Source organism: Camelus ferus, chromosome 23 (assembly GCF_009834535.1).
Source record: "Camelus ferus isolate YT-003-E chromosome 23, BCGSAC_Cfer_1.0, whole genome shotgun sequence".
In the NCBI taxonomy this organism is placed as follows: Eukaryota; Metazoa; Chordata; class Mammalia; order Artiodactyla; family Camelidae; genus Camelus; species Camelus ferus.
Genome location: NC_045718.1, coordinates 30,087,237 through 30,102,157, shown reverse-complemented (window position 1 = coordinate 30,102,157; position 14,921 = coordinate 30,087,237). Strand labels below are relative to the sequence as shown.

General features: G+C 51.5%; 2 protein-coding genes and 1 non-coding gene across 6 annotated transcripts in view; all 3 read right to left on the bottom strand.

Annotated features, from left to right (window-relative positions):
- Positions 1-1,879: 1,879 nt before the first annotated feature.
- On the bottom strand, positions 1,880-1,952 carry TRNAV-AAC. Its single transcript has one exon. It is a non-coding gene; the product is annotated as a tRNA-Val (tRNA).
- A 421-nt stretch (positions 1,953-2,373) lies between these two features.
- Positions 2,374-6,414, bottom strand: PYCR2 (pyrroline-5-carboxylate reductase 2). 3 transcript variants are annotated; one of them, XM_014562163.2, is made up of 7 exons: positions 6,190-6,414; positions 5,818-5,888; positions 4,627-4,806; positions 4,366-4,530; positions 4,009-4,101; positions 3,660-3,823; positions 2,374-3,103 (listed from the first exon to the last, which is right to left on the bottom strand). In XM_014562163.2, exons 1-7 carry the CDS (start codon positions 6,254-6,256, stop codon positions 2,938-2,940), a joined length of 906 nt encoding a protein of 301 aa, XP_014417649.1. In that variant the 5' UTR covers positions 6,257-6,414; the 3' UTR covers positions 2,374-2,937. The 3 variants fall into 3 exon arrangements, with proteins under 3 accessions (XP_014417649.1, XP_006188185.1, XP_014417650.1); XM_006188123.3 differs by having other exon boundaries at positions 4,309-4,530; positions 6,190-6,413; XM_014562164.2 differs by lacking the exon at positions 4,627-4,806 and having other exon boundaries at positions 4,309-4,530.
- A 1,635-nt stretch (positions 6,415-8,049) lies between these two features.
- LOC102510705 (left-right determination factor 2) overlaps positions 8,050-14,921 on the bottom strand; it is a 29,455-nt gene continuing 22,583 nt past the window's right edge. Inside the window, exons 1-4 of one of the 2 annotated variants that reach the window (XM_032466590.1) lie at positions 12,711-13,847; positions 11,579-11,825; positions 11,137-11,379; positions 8,050-10,292 (exon numbers count right to left, since the gene is read on the bottom strand). In XM_032466590.1, the coding sequence (XP_032322481.1) occupies positions 9,929-10,292; positions 11,137-11,379; positions 11,579-11,825; positions 12,711-12,960 (1,104 nt within the window). In that variant the 5' untranslated portion in view covers positions 12,961-13,847 and the 3' untranslated portion in view covers positions 8,050-9,928. Of the gene's footprint in view, positions 10,293-11,136; positions 11,380-11,578; positions 11,826-12,710; positions 13,848-14,921 lie in introns of those variants that run through there. The other variant, XM_032466591.1, reaches the window with a different exon arrangement.

Below are 14,921 nucleotides of genomic sequence, written 5' to 3'. Positions count from 1 at the left end.
TCAAGCCGAGTGTTCCAGAGTGACAGGGCGCTCCAGCCCTGACTGTCCACCTTGGGGTGATGTATCCTGCCGGAGTACTGCATGGCCAGGACTGCCTGGCAGCTCCCTAAAGGTTTAGAAGACATATTTGGTGACTAGGTAACACCTTTATATGATTCCTAAATCAGTACAGTACAAAAGGTTTATAATGAGACATCTTACTCCTGCCCCATCCCCATCTGCCTCATTCCCTCTACCCCCACCAGTACCCCTTTTCCTGGTGTCATGTATCCTAGTTTCTTCATCCAATTTCATATTTCCCCCTTTTCTTATATACTATCCACTCGCCTGGACCTTGAAAAGAGGTGCATTTTGTTTTCAAAACACTACTGATTTCACATAGTCATGATATCCATTCTGCCTAGGTTTATTGGTAAAATTAAAGCACCGGTTAAGTCTAAGTATTCCATTAGTTACTCAGAAAGTCTTGTCTACACCACCCTGAACGGTGAGGGAAGCGCAGTCAGCTCTCTAGTGTCCCTCTCCAGCGTGTTGCTTAGTAACAGTCACCTGGGGACAAGGATGAAGGAGGATGTGTTTATTTCCCACAGGGCCTGCCAGTGGGGAGCAGTAGAAACACCTTTTAATCTTTAACTATGGACACCATGCCTGCTTACTGCAATCAACAATCTAAGGTAAAATAAACAGGACAAAATCAAGTGAGAAGTCAACCTCAAGCCCACTTCCCCAAAGTAATTATTGATAACATTTGGGCCAGAGGTTTGTGCCCTTGTTTCACAAGAGGGAAAACTGGGGCAACAGATAAGGAAGTGTTTGGGGGCTCCTGAGAGAAGTCAGTTATGAAATGGGGGTGGCTGCCCACAGAGTCCAGACAGGGGAGGTGGGAGTGAGCTGGGGGGAGGGGGGGCAGAGGGGTGATTGGCAGCCTTCCTCACTCTTCGTGCTGCCTTTTCCTTTGCCTTCTCGTGTTTTCCACTTCTCTTCTCTGGGTCCACATCTGTGCTCGGCCCTTGTGCCACTCAGAGCAAGGACAGAGTCTGACTGACTAGGGCACACCAGGCCTCGCAGGGCACTGGGCACAGAGGGAGCGGTCAGCACATAATGAAAAGGCCGTGCTAACTTCTGACACCTGCTCTTCCTCCTAAAAGGCTTGCAGGCCGCACTCAGGTACTTTCCTGGTGGCTCAGGCCACAGCCTCTAGAACCTACGTCCAGCGTCTCCACTGGGAGTTGTCAGCCCCTGGCTCTGACTACAGCTCCAGCTTCAGCGCCAGGCAGCCCTGGGAGAAAGCAGGCAGCGGGGGGCAGGCCTGAGGCCCCGCAGGAGGGTGCCCAGAACTGCTTTCCAAGGGATGGCCCTCTGCTTCCGCTCCCAGGTGGGCTGGGGCCGCAGCCACCTTTGGTGAAATCTAGCCCTGACAGCAAAGGGCAGGGTTCCTTAGCAGGTGAGGACTCACCTGAGCCAGGTGGACCCCACACACCCAAGGCAGGAGCCAGGGCCTGGAGGAGAGTAAGTCCTCAGTAAATGTAGGTTGGTGGACTTAGGCCCGGGAAGGGGATGGCATGGCCGCAGGGTGTCTCCTGTCACCTCGGACAGCTTGCCAGCAGGCTTAGTGCAGAAAGGACAGAATTTGGTATCAGAAAGGACAAATTTGGTGGACTTGAGTCCTGGCACTACTTCCTTGCTAATTAAACTTGGGCAACTTGTTTCATTTTTTTTTTCAAAGCTTTATGAAGTATAATTTACATATAAAATTTACTTACTTGAAGTATATTAATTCAATGATTATCAATACACAGAGCTGTGCAACCATAACCACAGTCTTATTTTATCATTTTATTTTGTGGTGGTAGCTAATTTTATTTATTTATTTATTTAATAGAGGTACTGGGGATTGAACCCAGGACCTCATGCATGTTAAGCATGTGCTCTACCACTTGAGCTATACCCTCCTCTCCCACCAATCTTATTTTAAATTTCATTGCTCCAAAAGAAACCCCACGCTCATCCCATTCCCACCCCAGCCCTAGGCAGCTACTCTCTACAGATCTGTATTTTCTAGACATTTCATACAACCCGTGGCCTTTTCCTATTGGCTTCTTTCACTTAACATCCACCCCCGACCCAGGCCACTAGGCCCTTCTCTGCCATGAGCGGGACCCATCCTAGAACACAATCTGCTGACCCTGACCCTGACCCTGGGAGCCAGGCTGGAGCAGAGTATCATTACAGCTCTCAGGGCCTGGCCCGTTCTTTCTTTTCATCCCTACTTCTTGCCTTTAGGCAGTGCTCTCCTGCAGATGCCAGGAACACCTGGCAAAGGCCTTGAGTTCTCTGGAATGATGACCTAAAATTAGGCATATGAAAAGCACGGTAATAAAAAATAAAATTTTATTAAAGCAGCTAAACTCAGTAGCATTGAATAACACTTTTCCAGTGGTACACCTATAAAGCAAGAGTTGACTATAACATAGTCTAATATGTGCATTTCTGATTAATTGTGATAATTCTAAGTCACTCACTTCTTTTCCATTCATCAACTGGAAAGAGAAAGCCCTTGTCATGTTTTGTACCTCTCATCTCCTTGACTCAGCATCAAACTGACACTGCCTTGGGCTCCGGCTGGAAGACTCCAATGGAAGGGGTCATCAGCTGAAGGTCTCCAGACCTTCCTACCAAGCTGGGGCTCTGACTGGGGTCCCAGACTCTCTCTCTTCCAACCATATGAGATGTGCAAGGTTGCATCTGGTTTCCAGCATCAGCTACCCCTTCAGAGCATCTTCCAACATGAGATGGAAGGGGGAACTAGAGCTGTGTGGTCGGAACAGATCTAAGAAGGTCCTTATCACAAGGATCTGAAGATTGAGCCTGCCCTTGCCCTGCACAGCCGCCTCGGTCGAGGGCTCTGGTCAGAGAGGAGGGCAGACAGAGGCTGCCTTAGTCCTTCTTGCCTCCTGGTGCCGGGCTTCTTGTGAGGAGCTTCCCTGGGCTGGAGGGGGCCAGCGTGGACACCGTGGGGGATTCCAGCTTCACTCTGTCCAGGAGAGTCTTCTTGAGGGCAGCTGGGGAGATCTTTTCTTGGTCAGCCATGGACTGCAGCTCTCTGCAGACAAAGCCCCAAGGGGTTGAAGGAGGAGCCAGAGCTTCACGAGGCTTCCCCATTCACATAACCCCCTACTCTTGTTGACTTGATACCACCCACAACTAGAACTCCCAACCAAACACCGCCCCTAGCTTCTCAGAAGTGCTATTTAAGTAAATATAAGTTACTACATAGATACAGAGCTTCAAGTGGTACCTGTGATCATATGGGGACAGTGTGGAAAACCACAGGATTGAGGGTCAAAGACTTTAAGTCAAATCCCGTCTCCATCACTTATTAGCTGTTTTATCTTGGAAAAATTGTATCTCTGAGCCTCAACTTCCTCATCTGTAAGTCAAAGCTAATCCCAGCTATGAGAACTGTGGTGAGAATTAAATGAAGTAAGTAAGGCCTGCAAACCCTTAGTTAACAAAGTCTAATAAATCGTGGTTATTAACAGAGCACAGACTCCGCACTGCTAACGGGACCAAAGATGGCAGATTCCACCAAGACAGTGTGCAGCCCAGACTGGGGATGGCTGCGAGTAGAGGGCCTGGGTGGAGAAGGAGAGACTCACCGTGTTCGGATGCAAGAAGCCTCAACTGCATTGATGAGCAGGGAGCGGAAGCCCCCACTCTCTAGGAAGTGCAGGGCATGGATGGTGGCCCCCCCAGGGGAGCAGACATTGTCCTTGAGCTGGCCTGGATGCTGCTCTGAGTCCAGCAGCATCTTGGCAGCCCCCTAGGGCAAAAAGGGAGTATTAGAGGAGAAAACTGCTGGTGCTCCTTGAGATGAGCTTCTCCACACCCATGCCCCTCACCAACCCCCATTCCAGCTTTCCAACCAAGCTCTGCCCCAGCTCAGCAATCCCTAAGAACTGCCATCCCCACACCACGGTCCAGAACACGCAGGGGGAAGATACTGACCAGCAAGGCCTGCGCACCCAGTCGGACAGCCAGGCGCCGCGGTAGGCCCATCTTCACCCCACCATCAGCCAACGCGTCCAGGGCCATGAATGCCTGTGGAGACACTCGCTGAGTCCCTGTGCAGCAGGCGCTTGGGGGCATGCCCTAGGGTCTACTTTTCCTGATGATTAAAACTAGCTTCAAGGATCAACCTCCTCCACCAGCCAGCCTTGCTCAAGACACCCCAGCCCAAGCCTGCCTGCCAATCCATCTTGTGCCCCTGGGTCCCCAGAAGGCTGAGTAAGTATGTGAGGGCCTCACATAGGCAGGCCCGCTGCCACTAAGCCCCGTGACGGCATCTATCAGGTCCTCCTCCACCTCAGTGCAGAAGCCCACGCTGCTCATGAGCTGCTCCAGGAGCTGCCCGTCCTCCACCAGGGCATGGGTGCCTGTGGCGTACACCGTGGCGCCCTCCCGCACCACTACAGGCGTGTTGGTCATGCAGCGGATGACCTTAGGGGCCGGCTGGAACGCCATCAGCTTCTGGGGGAAGGCAGAGAACCGAGTGAGTTGCCAGAGCACCACTCCCACCAGCACCCACCCCTCCCTTCACAGAGGGGCGCCAGGGCTGATGGGCACCTTCTCCACAGAGCTGATGGTGACACCGGCTGCACAGGAGACCACAATGTGCCTGGCCTGGACGTCGGCCCCAATCTCATCCAGGATGAAGGGGATAATGTGTGGCTTCACGGCCAGGAACAAGACATCGCTGTGCCTCACTGTCTCCTTGTTGCTTCGGGTCAGGTTTACACCCATCTTCTGCAGGAAGAGACTGCCGGGCTCACAGTGTGGGGCAGCCTCTCTAGGCCGGGGCACCCCCAAGGAGCAGCTGAACTCCTGCCAAGCCCACTCTGCCAGCTGCAGCTTGGAATTCCTAGCCCTATCCCCTCAGGGCCTGCCCCAACCCCAATGGCACAAAGTTTTCCAATGTTGCTACTGGGCAAATGAGCACAGGTGCTAGGAATGGACAAGCTTCTCCATGGCAACCAGGAAATGGCTGTCCCCCATTGACACCACATCTCTGGCACCCCAGGCATCCCTATGCTGGGTGAGAAGGCTCCACAGCTGGAGAGTGGCACAAGCAAGGGAAAGGTGACATGCTAGTGCCCAATGATCAGAAGCAGGGCCCTATCCCAACCCCAGGAACTTGTCCGTCAGACTGCATGGTCTCTGTGTGGTCCAGGGGTGGGCTGGAGGACACCCACCCTCTAGGACTCCCAACTGAAAAGCCAGGCCCTCCAGTGCCAGTAACATCAGCAATCCTAGACACAGACAGTGCCTGGTACCTGCCTCATTAGACATCCTTTCCCACATTGCCCAGGTTTTGGGTGAAAACTGGGGATGTGCTTTTCGTACAGAGAAGAACTAATTTGCCAGGTTCTTTCCGAACACACTTGTTTATGCTCAGCGAAGTGCCTACTGTGGTCTCCGTTTACAAACAAGGAAACTGATGCTCAGAGTAGCCAAATACCTTAAGGTCACTTAGTTAATGAAGAAGAGCCAATATTTTATTGGGTACCTACTATGTGCCAGGTTCTTTCCACACATAAAACCTCAGCAAACCTAACCAGCCCAGTGTCTGGATATGAACCCTAGTCTGTCTGCCAGGGTGCTCCCGCCACCCTGAGCTGCCCCAGGGAAGGTGCAGGATTGTGATGCTCCTGGTGGGACGTCAGCGCCAGCCATGGACCAATACAGGGGCTCAGCTTATCCGGCCATCCTTCTCGTAAGCCTCCACCCTCTTCTCCACATCCCCGCTGCCCCACCTACCCTGAGCGCGGACACCGTGGGCAGGTCCATTTCCGGGGAGCTGGCTATTATCTTGTGAGCCGACAGGATGCCTGCAGAAGACAGGGCTTTTCAGCTGGGGATCATGGCCCACCCGTTTCCCCCGCTTTCCCTGGGAAAGTAGAATCAAAATCCACGACGCTCTGACCGTTGGGGAGACGGTTGCTAATGTCTCCCTTCCCTTCAATCCCTTACGCGAGCGTAATATTCTCTTGCTGCTTAAGAGGAGCCTCTTCTCCCCCAGCAGGCGCAAATTCCCCTTTCTTCATTCATTCACGTCAATGGTGTTGAGGGTAGTTCGAAGGCGAGGCTGGAGACCGTCCGCGCATCCGCCTCCCGCCTCCATGCGCTTACCCGCGGCTGTGAAGCCTCGCGCCAGGGCGCAGGCCAGCTGGCCAGCGCCGATAAAGCCCACGCTCATGGTCCCCAGCTCCGTGTCTGCCGGGCCGCCAAAGAAGTCCCTTCAGACGTGCCCTAAGAGAAAAGCGGAGAACGGTCGGCCCAGCAGCCACCCCGCCGCAGAGCCGGATTCCGGCAGTTTCTGACAGCTTCCGGGCCGGATCTCGCGACCCCTTCTCAATCACTCACCGACCGCGCCGCAACGCCCAACGTGCCCCGCCTCGCTACGGCGACCAATCCTTGGCCGGGACGGGGCAGTGCGCCCGCCTCCCGCAAACTGGATTGGCGGGCGGGACGTCGGTCGCGGCGCGCGAAGCTGGGATCTCTGCCTCGAGTGCGTCCCTGGGCCTGCGGGCCAGGGAGCTCTGCCCCGACTCCAGGGCGGAGGTTGCTATTTGCACCCACCTACGGCTCAGGGCTGATCTCTGGCGGAGGTCTGGGTAATATTATTTCTGGTGCTGGTCATCAGCCGCCCCTCGTGGGCAAAAGGAATTCTCCAGGTTGCCGATTTGAGCGGGTAAATGTGATGCTCCTGGCGGAGGTTCGGACGGGAGCGTGGAGACCTGCGGCCTCCGAGGCAGCCTCCGAGCCGGCCTCCTCGGTGCGCCCGAGGATTACTGGGTTTCCAGTTGGGAGGCCCCTAGCTTCCGCCCGCTCCCTCCCGGGCCCCATTGTGGAGGCGGCGAGGGCAACCGCAGTTACTCACTTGAACTTGCCTGGTTCACGGGATTAATCTTCGTAACTAGACTGCAAGTAGGACCGGTTCCCCTTTGGGAAATGATGGGTTCCTTAGAACCTGACTTAAGTACCCCCGACCTCCGCCACTTGCTTTAAAAAGCTCCACAAATGTGATGTTTACTTCTTCACCATTAATAAATGTAAGTACTATGGGGAATAGGTGACAGAGAACGATACAGAGGAAGGAAGTGGCGTCCCTAGCGGGCTTAGAAGAGCGAGAGAGACTTAGTTTCCCGCTGCCTCTCTACCAATTTTTCTACAGTCCTTTCCATATAATCCACACCCCCACCCACAGCAGCGGGCCGCTTTCTGCATTTTTCCTCTAGTTGGTCACATTCCTGGGCAAGTCCCCGGTTCTTGCGTGTCTGCACCCTTAAAAGTGACGACCATATACTTACTATTAAGCAAAATTACATATCTATAACTTTCTCCGATTAGGAAAGTAATACTTGCATATCGAGAAAATTTGGGGAAATACAAAAAAGTAAAAGTGAGAAAGTCAAAACCACCCATAATCATACTTTCTAAGGATCATTTCTTGCAGACAGTTTCCTTGCACATTATTTTCTATGCATATATGTCTTTTCTATCGTTGGAAATAGATGATATACATACAGTTTTTTTTGTTTTGTTTTCGTTTGGTTTGGTGGTGGGGGAAGGAGGTAATTAGGTTTATTTATTTATTTACTTTTTTAATGGCGGTACTGGGGATTGAATCCAAGACCTTGTGCATGCTAAGCATGCACTCTACCACTAAGCTATATCCTCTCCCCCATATGGTTTTGAAATTTCTATACTAGATATACAATAAGCATTTTCCAATGTCACTGAAAACTTATTTAAACCAAGATTTTAGTGACTACTTAGCATCCCATTATATGGATGTACCATACTAATTCAACCATTCTCCCAAAGATCAACATTAAGTCTATTAATTCATTCAATATGTACTTATTGAGCCAGTTTCTTGGGATCCAGCCATGAACAAAACAGACAAAAGTCCTTGTCTTCACAAAATTTATATCAATTTTTTAAATTATTGTTAATACTACAAAATCTTTGCCTAACTCTGTGACTATTTCCTTAGCCTAGAGCCCTCCAAGTGAGATTTTAGAGCCACAGATACATCACTGAGTAGCTGGTAGAATTCTTCAGATGATTTTGATATCCTTCCTGTAGAGAAGGCAACTGTATGCCCTGGAACTCACAGCATGCCAAGTGGAAAGTCTTCATTTTGATGTCTTATACAAGTCATTTACATACACACATTTACAAGTCAGAGCCAAATCTTCTCTCTCTACCTACAATATTCTTGCCATGTCCTCAAATCCTGGCTCTCCATAGGCTAGCTCCTTTTTTCCCTTCATTATTCAGTTGCTATTAACTAGCTTTGTATGTAAAAACAGAGAATCCATAAACTTCAATGTCAGATACAAGGAAACCCCACTGAGCGGGAATAGTAAATGTAGCAGAATTGCCAGATGTGGCAGCTTCCAAATGACAGGTAAACTAATGTCTGTGTCATCAGCAGACCACGCATAACTGGGGCATTTTGAGGGTAGAGAGTCAACAGATTTGTATTGCCTCAGCCTTGATTTCTTCATCTGAAAAAAATAGGAATAATAAGACCTACCTCAAGGAATAGGTGCAAGAATTAAGTGATATGATATCTACGAAGTTGTCTAGCATAGCTCCCAGGTTCATACTGAATGCTCAGTAAATGTTTGCTTATTACCACACTATTGTTGCTGCCTGCCCTGTCCCCAGAACCACTATTGCAAGGGTTAAAGTGCTTTCTAAGGATGTGGCATACTAAGTGATTTTTCACAATACAGTTTTTTGAATGAGAGCTGAGGAGGTATAAATATTATAAATGAAAAGCAGAATCTAAACTGTCATTGCAATCTTCAGCGCCCCCTAGAGGTTGAGGGTCCTTGATCACCTCCTTCAGATCATTATGTTGCTCTCATTCCCTTTTATTGCTCTCTCTCTTCTGTGTAAAAGGTACTAGAAATTAAATACAGAGACAGAGAGTGAAAGATTACTTTTATTTTATTTCAGCAGATTATCTACATTCAATTGTTTTTTTTTTCTTTTTTTTTTTTGCTAAGTTAAAATATGTAAATACATGTGGGTTCCAGTGTTAAGCTCTCTAAAACGGTGGGGGAAATAACCGAAATATGCACAGGCAATGCTCAGTCTCCAGAGGAGCAGAGGAGTGGGTGAGGTTAGGGCTGTCTCATCCCCAGGGCAATGAAATCTTAGAGAGAAATCCCAATTTCTCCTTTTTAAGAGGAAATAGTGGCCGAAAGTCTTCTACATTTGCTTGAGGTCACAGCTTATGATCCTATTAGATACAGAAACCAGGTGCCCTGATTCCCTGTCCACTGCCCCAAGCCTGAAGCCCTTCATCCTCCCTCCCAGCACTCTCTCAGTGAAACAGGCACTTGAGTATATTTACAAAAGCCCAGAATTGGTCAACATTTTGGTGAGTGGGGCTTCTTTTTAAGACCTCCTCCCTACCTAAGGGAAACAGAGGGATTTTGTTTTGTTTTGTTCTGTTTTGTTTTGTTTTAATTCACCATGTAATAGAATAAATCAGTTTATTTCCCCAGTTCTCATTGTAGAGTTTGTTAGCCCATACTCAACTGAGAATTTGTCAGAGAACAGAAGCTCCCAGCTGACAATCTGTCCATGCTCGGCTACATCTTTTAAACAAGGAGGCTGAGATTTCCTTCTCATAGCTCAGCAATCAGGGTTGTATTAGTTATTCATGTAAGTGCTTAGGGTGGGTGATGGGCAGGAGGACAAGAAACAGAAGAACATGCAGGAAAGGTAAAATAGGGACACTCAGCTGGGGCAGGGCTAACTTACTAAGTAGAAAATTAAGACCTATATCAAGACCTGCTTTGGTGCACGTGTCTTAGTCTGAGGCCACCATGGCTATATCCGACACCTATGGCGCCAGCTTCCTTGGCACGGGCGCCCCGTCCCAGGTACAGCTGCACTTCTGCACCCTCATGTTGGGCAGGCTGACTACCTGGGGCCTGCGCTTGCCTCCCTCCTCCATGCTGACAATCATGGGCAGCGAGGTCGTCTCCGAGGCGATGCACTGTCGCGGCCCCAGAAATGGCCACTTGAAGGTAAGGGACTCTGGGGGCTGCTGGCAGGTGCCCACACACTCATAGGCCAGGAAGCCCGGGGGCTCCAGGACCCAGTTCTCAGCCCACTTCAATCCCTGCAGGTCAATGTACATCTCCTGGCGGCAGCAGCGGGTGCCCTCAGTGATTGGCGCCTTAGGATCACAATTTCCCTGAGCTCTGTGGAGACAAGGAGAGGCAAAGGCAGAGGTCAGCTGGGAGGGCAGAGGTCAGGGGGCCCAGGGTGGGGCCCGGTGGGGCCCAGTGGGGCAGCTGGAGGGAGATTTATTATCCACCTCTCATTTTTTTTAAAAAAACTGATATTTGTGATAAGTGCTGAATGAATAAACATAACCAAAACATAAATCAGTTACTGTTTATTAAAGGTCTCCTAATATGTCAGGCACTGAACTAGGTACTTTACAATTATTATCTTAGAGGATACCTGCATTTCATCCTCAGACGTACCTTGAGGCACTTTCAGCATTATCCCTATTACATACGAGGACATGGAGACCTCAAGGTGCTAAGTGGCACGCCAGAGGTCCTGCAGCCAGTAGAAGGCAGAGCTAAATGGAACCCAGGCTGTTTGATTCCAAAGGCCTGTTAGTAACATATTAATGGTTAATGGTTATTAACCACTCTACTACACAGCCCCATCCACTCCAAAAAGCAAACTTGTCCCACAAAGAAAAAAAATCCACTAAGGCCAAAGGAAAGCTGTTTAACCTTAGTAACCCCATTAATGCTAATATTTTTCAAAATTAATGAGGGAAAGGGGTAGGGTGAAAACATGATTACAATAATGTATGTGTATTAGTGGCAACATAAAACCCTTTGTGAAAAAAAACCCATTGGAAATATCTGAAATTATTTTTCAATAAAATGTTTGGGTTGTAAACATTTCTACCATTAGAAACTCTAAAATGCAGTAGGGACTCAGTTTCATCCTGAAGCTGTCTGCATCCCAGCCAAGGTGCTCCTGGACCACCCAGTCTACTTAGAGTCCTGCCCCTGGGCCTACCCGTAGTCCCTGAAGTCCAGGGTGTGCAGCTCCAGCTGGGGCTCCCCCTGCCCGGCGCCCGACGGCCCCTGGGAGGTGAAGCGGATCAGCCTGTGGGCGCTGGAGGCCAGCGGACCCAGGTGCTCCCGCTGCACCGACACCTGCAGAAGCAGCGGCTGCCGGGGCCGGTGCAGCTGCTGCCAGAAGTTCACTGCCTCGGTCACGTCCAAGGCCTTCCAGCCGCTCTCGTGGATGGACACCAGCCTGCGACAACAGAGACACAAGCTGGCGCTGAGAGTTGGGGACTGGGACGGCTCAGGACAGCCCCGGGAGTGCCTCTCCCACACCCTGCCAGGTGGCCCCTTCTTCCCCTCTGCCCCCACCCCGCGCCTGGCCCACTCCCTGTTTCTCCCTCCTCCTCCGTCCTCCTCCTACCCCCACACCCCAGCCGCCACCTCCCCACCTGGAGTCGATGAGGGAGGTGCGGTTGGAGCCGTCGTCGCGGACGTGCAGCCACTGGACGGTGACCCGGGCGCGGTCGCTGCGCGGAAAGAGCCGCTCATGCCTGCGGAGCGCGGCCTTGGGGACCGGCTCCTGGAACAGGCGCAGCACCGCCTGCACCAGCTCGCTGTTGGGCGGCAGCCGCTGCTCCATGGCGAACACCAGCAGGTGTGTGGAGGCCTCAGATACCAGGAACCTGCCGGCCACCTCTGGGGACACGAACAGGGTGAGCAGGGCCTCTCCGGGAGCCAGGGGAGCTCGGAGGGTGCAAGGACACTGAGGTGGTGGCCAGGCAGGGAGAAACTAGCCCCTGTTCTGTCTCCCTGGGCCAAGGCCAGTTACCTACAAACCCCCGTTGGGTCTGGTCCTTGTTTATAACAATCTCTGCCCAGCAGGAAGGCTGGCAGGGCTGACAGGGCTGCCTCAGCTGAGATGTTGAGGATCAGAATCCTCACCTGGGGGCACCTGGCGTTGGGTCTAGCTCTGGGCACTAAGGAGGTGAGTCCAGGCCCAGGGATGTAAGAGGCTGAATAGCATTCAGGATGGCTGGGTCCCTAAAGCTGAATAGCTCGGTGTTACTTTAGTATTGTTCCTACACATTTCTATCCAGAATAACACACTTTAATATTCACAGCGCTGGGAGATGGGTCAGATATAGTTACACCAACTGTTGCTCCAGAGGAGCAAACAGAGAAACAAAACAAAACAAAAAAGAAGATTCTAAAGCCATTTGCTCAAAGTCAGTCCACTAGTTGCAGTATGAAAATGGAACCCGAGAATCCCTGATGCTACCTGAGCTCCCTGAGGCTGTGCCAGGGTCTTGCCACAGCCGCTTTCTCACATTGGCTTTACTTTCTCTTCTGCACCTCTCTCTGTTCTGATGCCTTGGCTTTGGAAGTGGGTCCAGCCTGACACAGCTTCTCCTGGCCCTAAGGGGTGGGGCCCTCAGTCCAAACAGAGACCAGGGCCCAGGCCCAGTCCCAGTTCATGATCTCTCCTCACTGTCCTGTGGACACCTCCCCAGAGCAGGCACATCCAGTCTTAGCCCTCCCCCACCACGAGGACCAGGGTGCAGTGGGGAGGGAGGGCCTCACCTCGGAAGTTCTGGCTGAACCTCTTCCCCCGGGAGCGGGTCCCGTGGCTGCGCTGCAGCAGGGCCACGTACTGGGCCCTCACGTGGGCAGGGATGACCAGCCCCTCCACGTCGGCCTTGCCCAGGACAGGGACCTTGCTGAGGTGCAGCTGCTGCAGCAGACTGCTCAGGACCTGCTCCTCGGTCAGGGCCGCCCCGGGGCCGGCCAGGGGCAGCACCCAGAGTGCCCAGCAGAGCCACAGGGGCTGCATGGTGCTGCTCAGGAGAAGGAGGAGAGTGGATGTGTTCCCGGAGGAGGCTCCAGGAGGGTCCCAGCTGGATGTGCTGAGAGCCAGGCTGGGCTGGCTTTATAGCCAGCCCTGGGCTGGGCCTGGGAGGGAGGTAGAGAGGGAGGGAGATCACACCCCTTGGACCTCCTGGGAGCTCAGCAGCCAGACAGGTCCCTGAACCCTGAGGAGGGGGATGTCTAGAAAGGGCACAAAGGGCTGTCTGGATGCCACACAGGCCTGGGGCCTCGGACCACTGCTGTCTGGCAGCTCAATAATAATTTTATTGACTGCTGAATTTCCCTGACCCTACCCTAGTCCTCATCTATGAAAAAGCCAGCCTATTCTGTGAAAAAGAGAGTCCCATTAACCAGCTGTTTAAATCTATTTAAATCTCTGTCCTAGAGACTAGTTTGGGTCTAGCTTTGCTTACTGAGAGGAAGGAGGGAAAGCGTTCTGCATTCCTGCCTGCAATCCAGGCCCATACAGGGCACTTTCACAGAAGCCCCTTGAGTCACCTCCCTCCATTCATCAGTCCTTGTAAGCCCCCCTCCCGCTCCTGTCCTCCCCCATGACAGAAGGAAGCCAGAGGCTATCAGGACAGGAAAGCTGGCAGCTCTCTCTGTTCAGCAGGGCCAGGAGAAGCCGTTTCTGCAAGTGTCTTTGCAACCACAGGACTGCAGTGAGAGACCCCGTGGGTGCAGCATCATTCCAGGGAGCCCCCTGCACAGTGATCCTGCTCAGTTTGAGCCCAGGTCATGCCCAGATATGGAATGAGGGATAAGAACCTGGAATGCAGAGGTCAGAGCTGCCCAAAGTCATGTCCTGTCCAAAGCCACAGGTGTGAGCACATGGAGCCCCTGTGCCTCCTCAAACACACATTTTGGACTAGCAGGGCTCAAATATGGGGCTTGCTACTTGCTGGCTATGTGACTTGCTAACAAGTTCCTTAACTTCTCAGTGCCTCAGTTTCCTTCTCTGAAGGAGGGGGCGATAGCAGTCCTCTCCTTCATAGGGCTAGTGTGAAGATTAAATTACACATGCAGGACATTCGGGCACAGTGCCTGGCCAAGAGGAAGCACTCTATAAGGGTTTGTTGCCTGCTCATTGCAGTCTCAAGGTGTGCTTTTCTGGAAATGATGATAACAAGAAGAGCAGTCATTTCTTCAGTCTTATGATGTGCCAGGCACTGTTCTGGACTCTGAATGGGTATTTCCAAAAAAGTTCTAGGAGGCAGGTGTTAGCATCTGCTTATCTTCCAGATACAAAGTCAGAACTCAGCACGGTGAAGCAACCTGCCTGCACCAGCTCAGCAAGTGAAGAGCAAGGAGGTCAATGCAGGCGTCTGTCCCGGAGGCCCCTCCTGGCACAGGGGATTTGAGGATATGCAGGAGGCAGCCCTTCCTAAAATGCGACAGCCTCACTTCTCCATGGCCTGTCATGTGGGAGTGAAGCAATGATGGTGGAAGAGGAGGAAGACTGTGGTTGGGGGCTGAGGGGCCCAGTGAGCAGGGATCACCCCTCAGCCCCTTCTCCATATATAGACATACACATATACCTGTGCATGTGCATTTATGTAGAGGGGTTTTAGTAGTAAGGTGGAGGGGGACTTAGAATTTGAGGAAGGGGAGGAATAATAATAACTCTGATAATAATCAAAATGGCTAATAGTGCTCATGGGCTGCGTGCTGTTCTGACTGCTCTATATACATTAGATCTTTATCCTCACAACAATTCTCCATTATTGCTCCCATTGTGTAGATGAAGAAACTGAGGCATAAAACTGTTACTTGACTTGCCCAAGGTCATACAGCTAGTAAGTGCCAGAGCTAGGGTTATTTGAAGGGGAGGAAACACAGATTCTGTCAAATGTGGACACAGGACAAGGTCAGAGGAAATACAGAAATCCTGACAGCTGAACAAGGGGAGATTCTAGGGGGCACAGA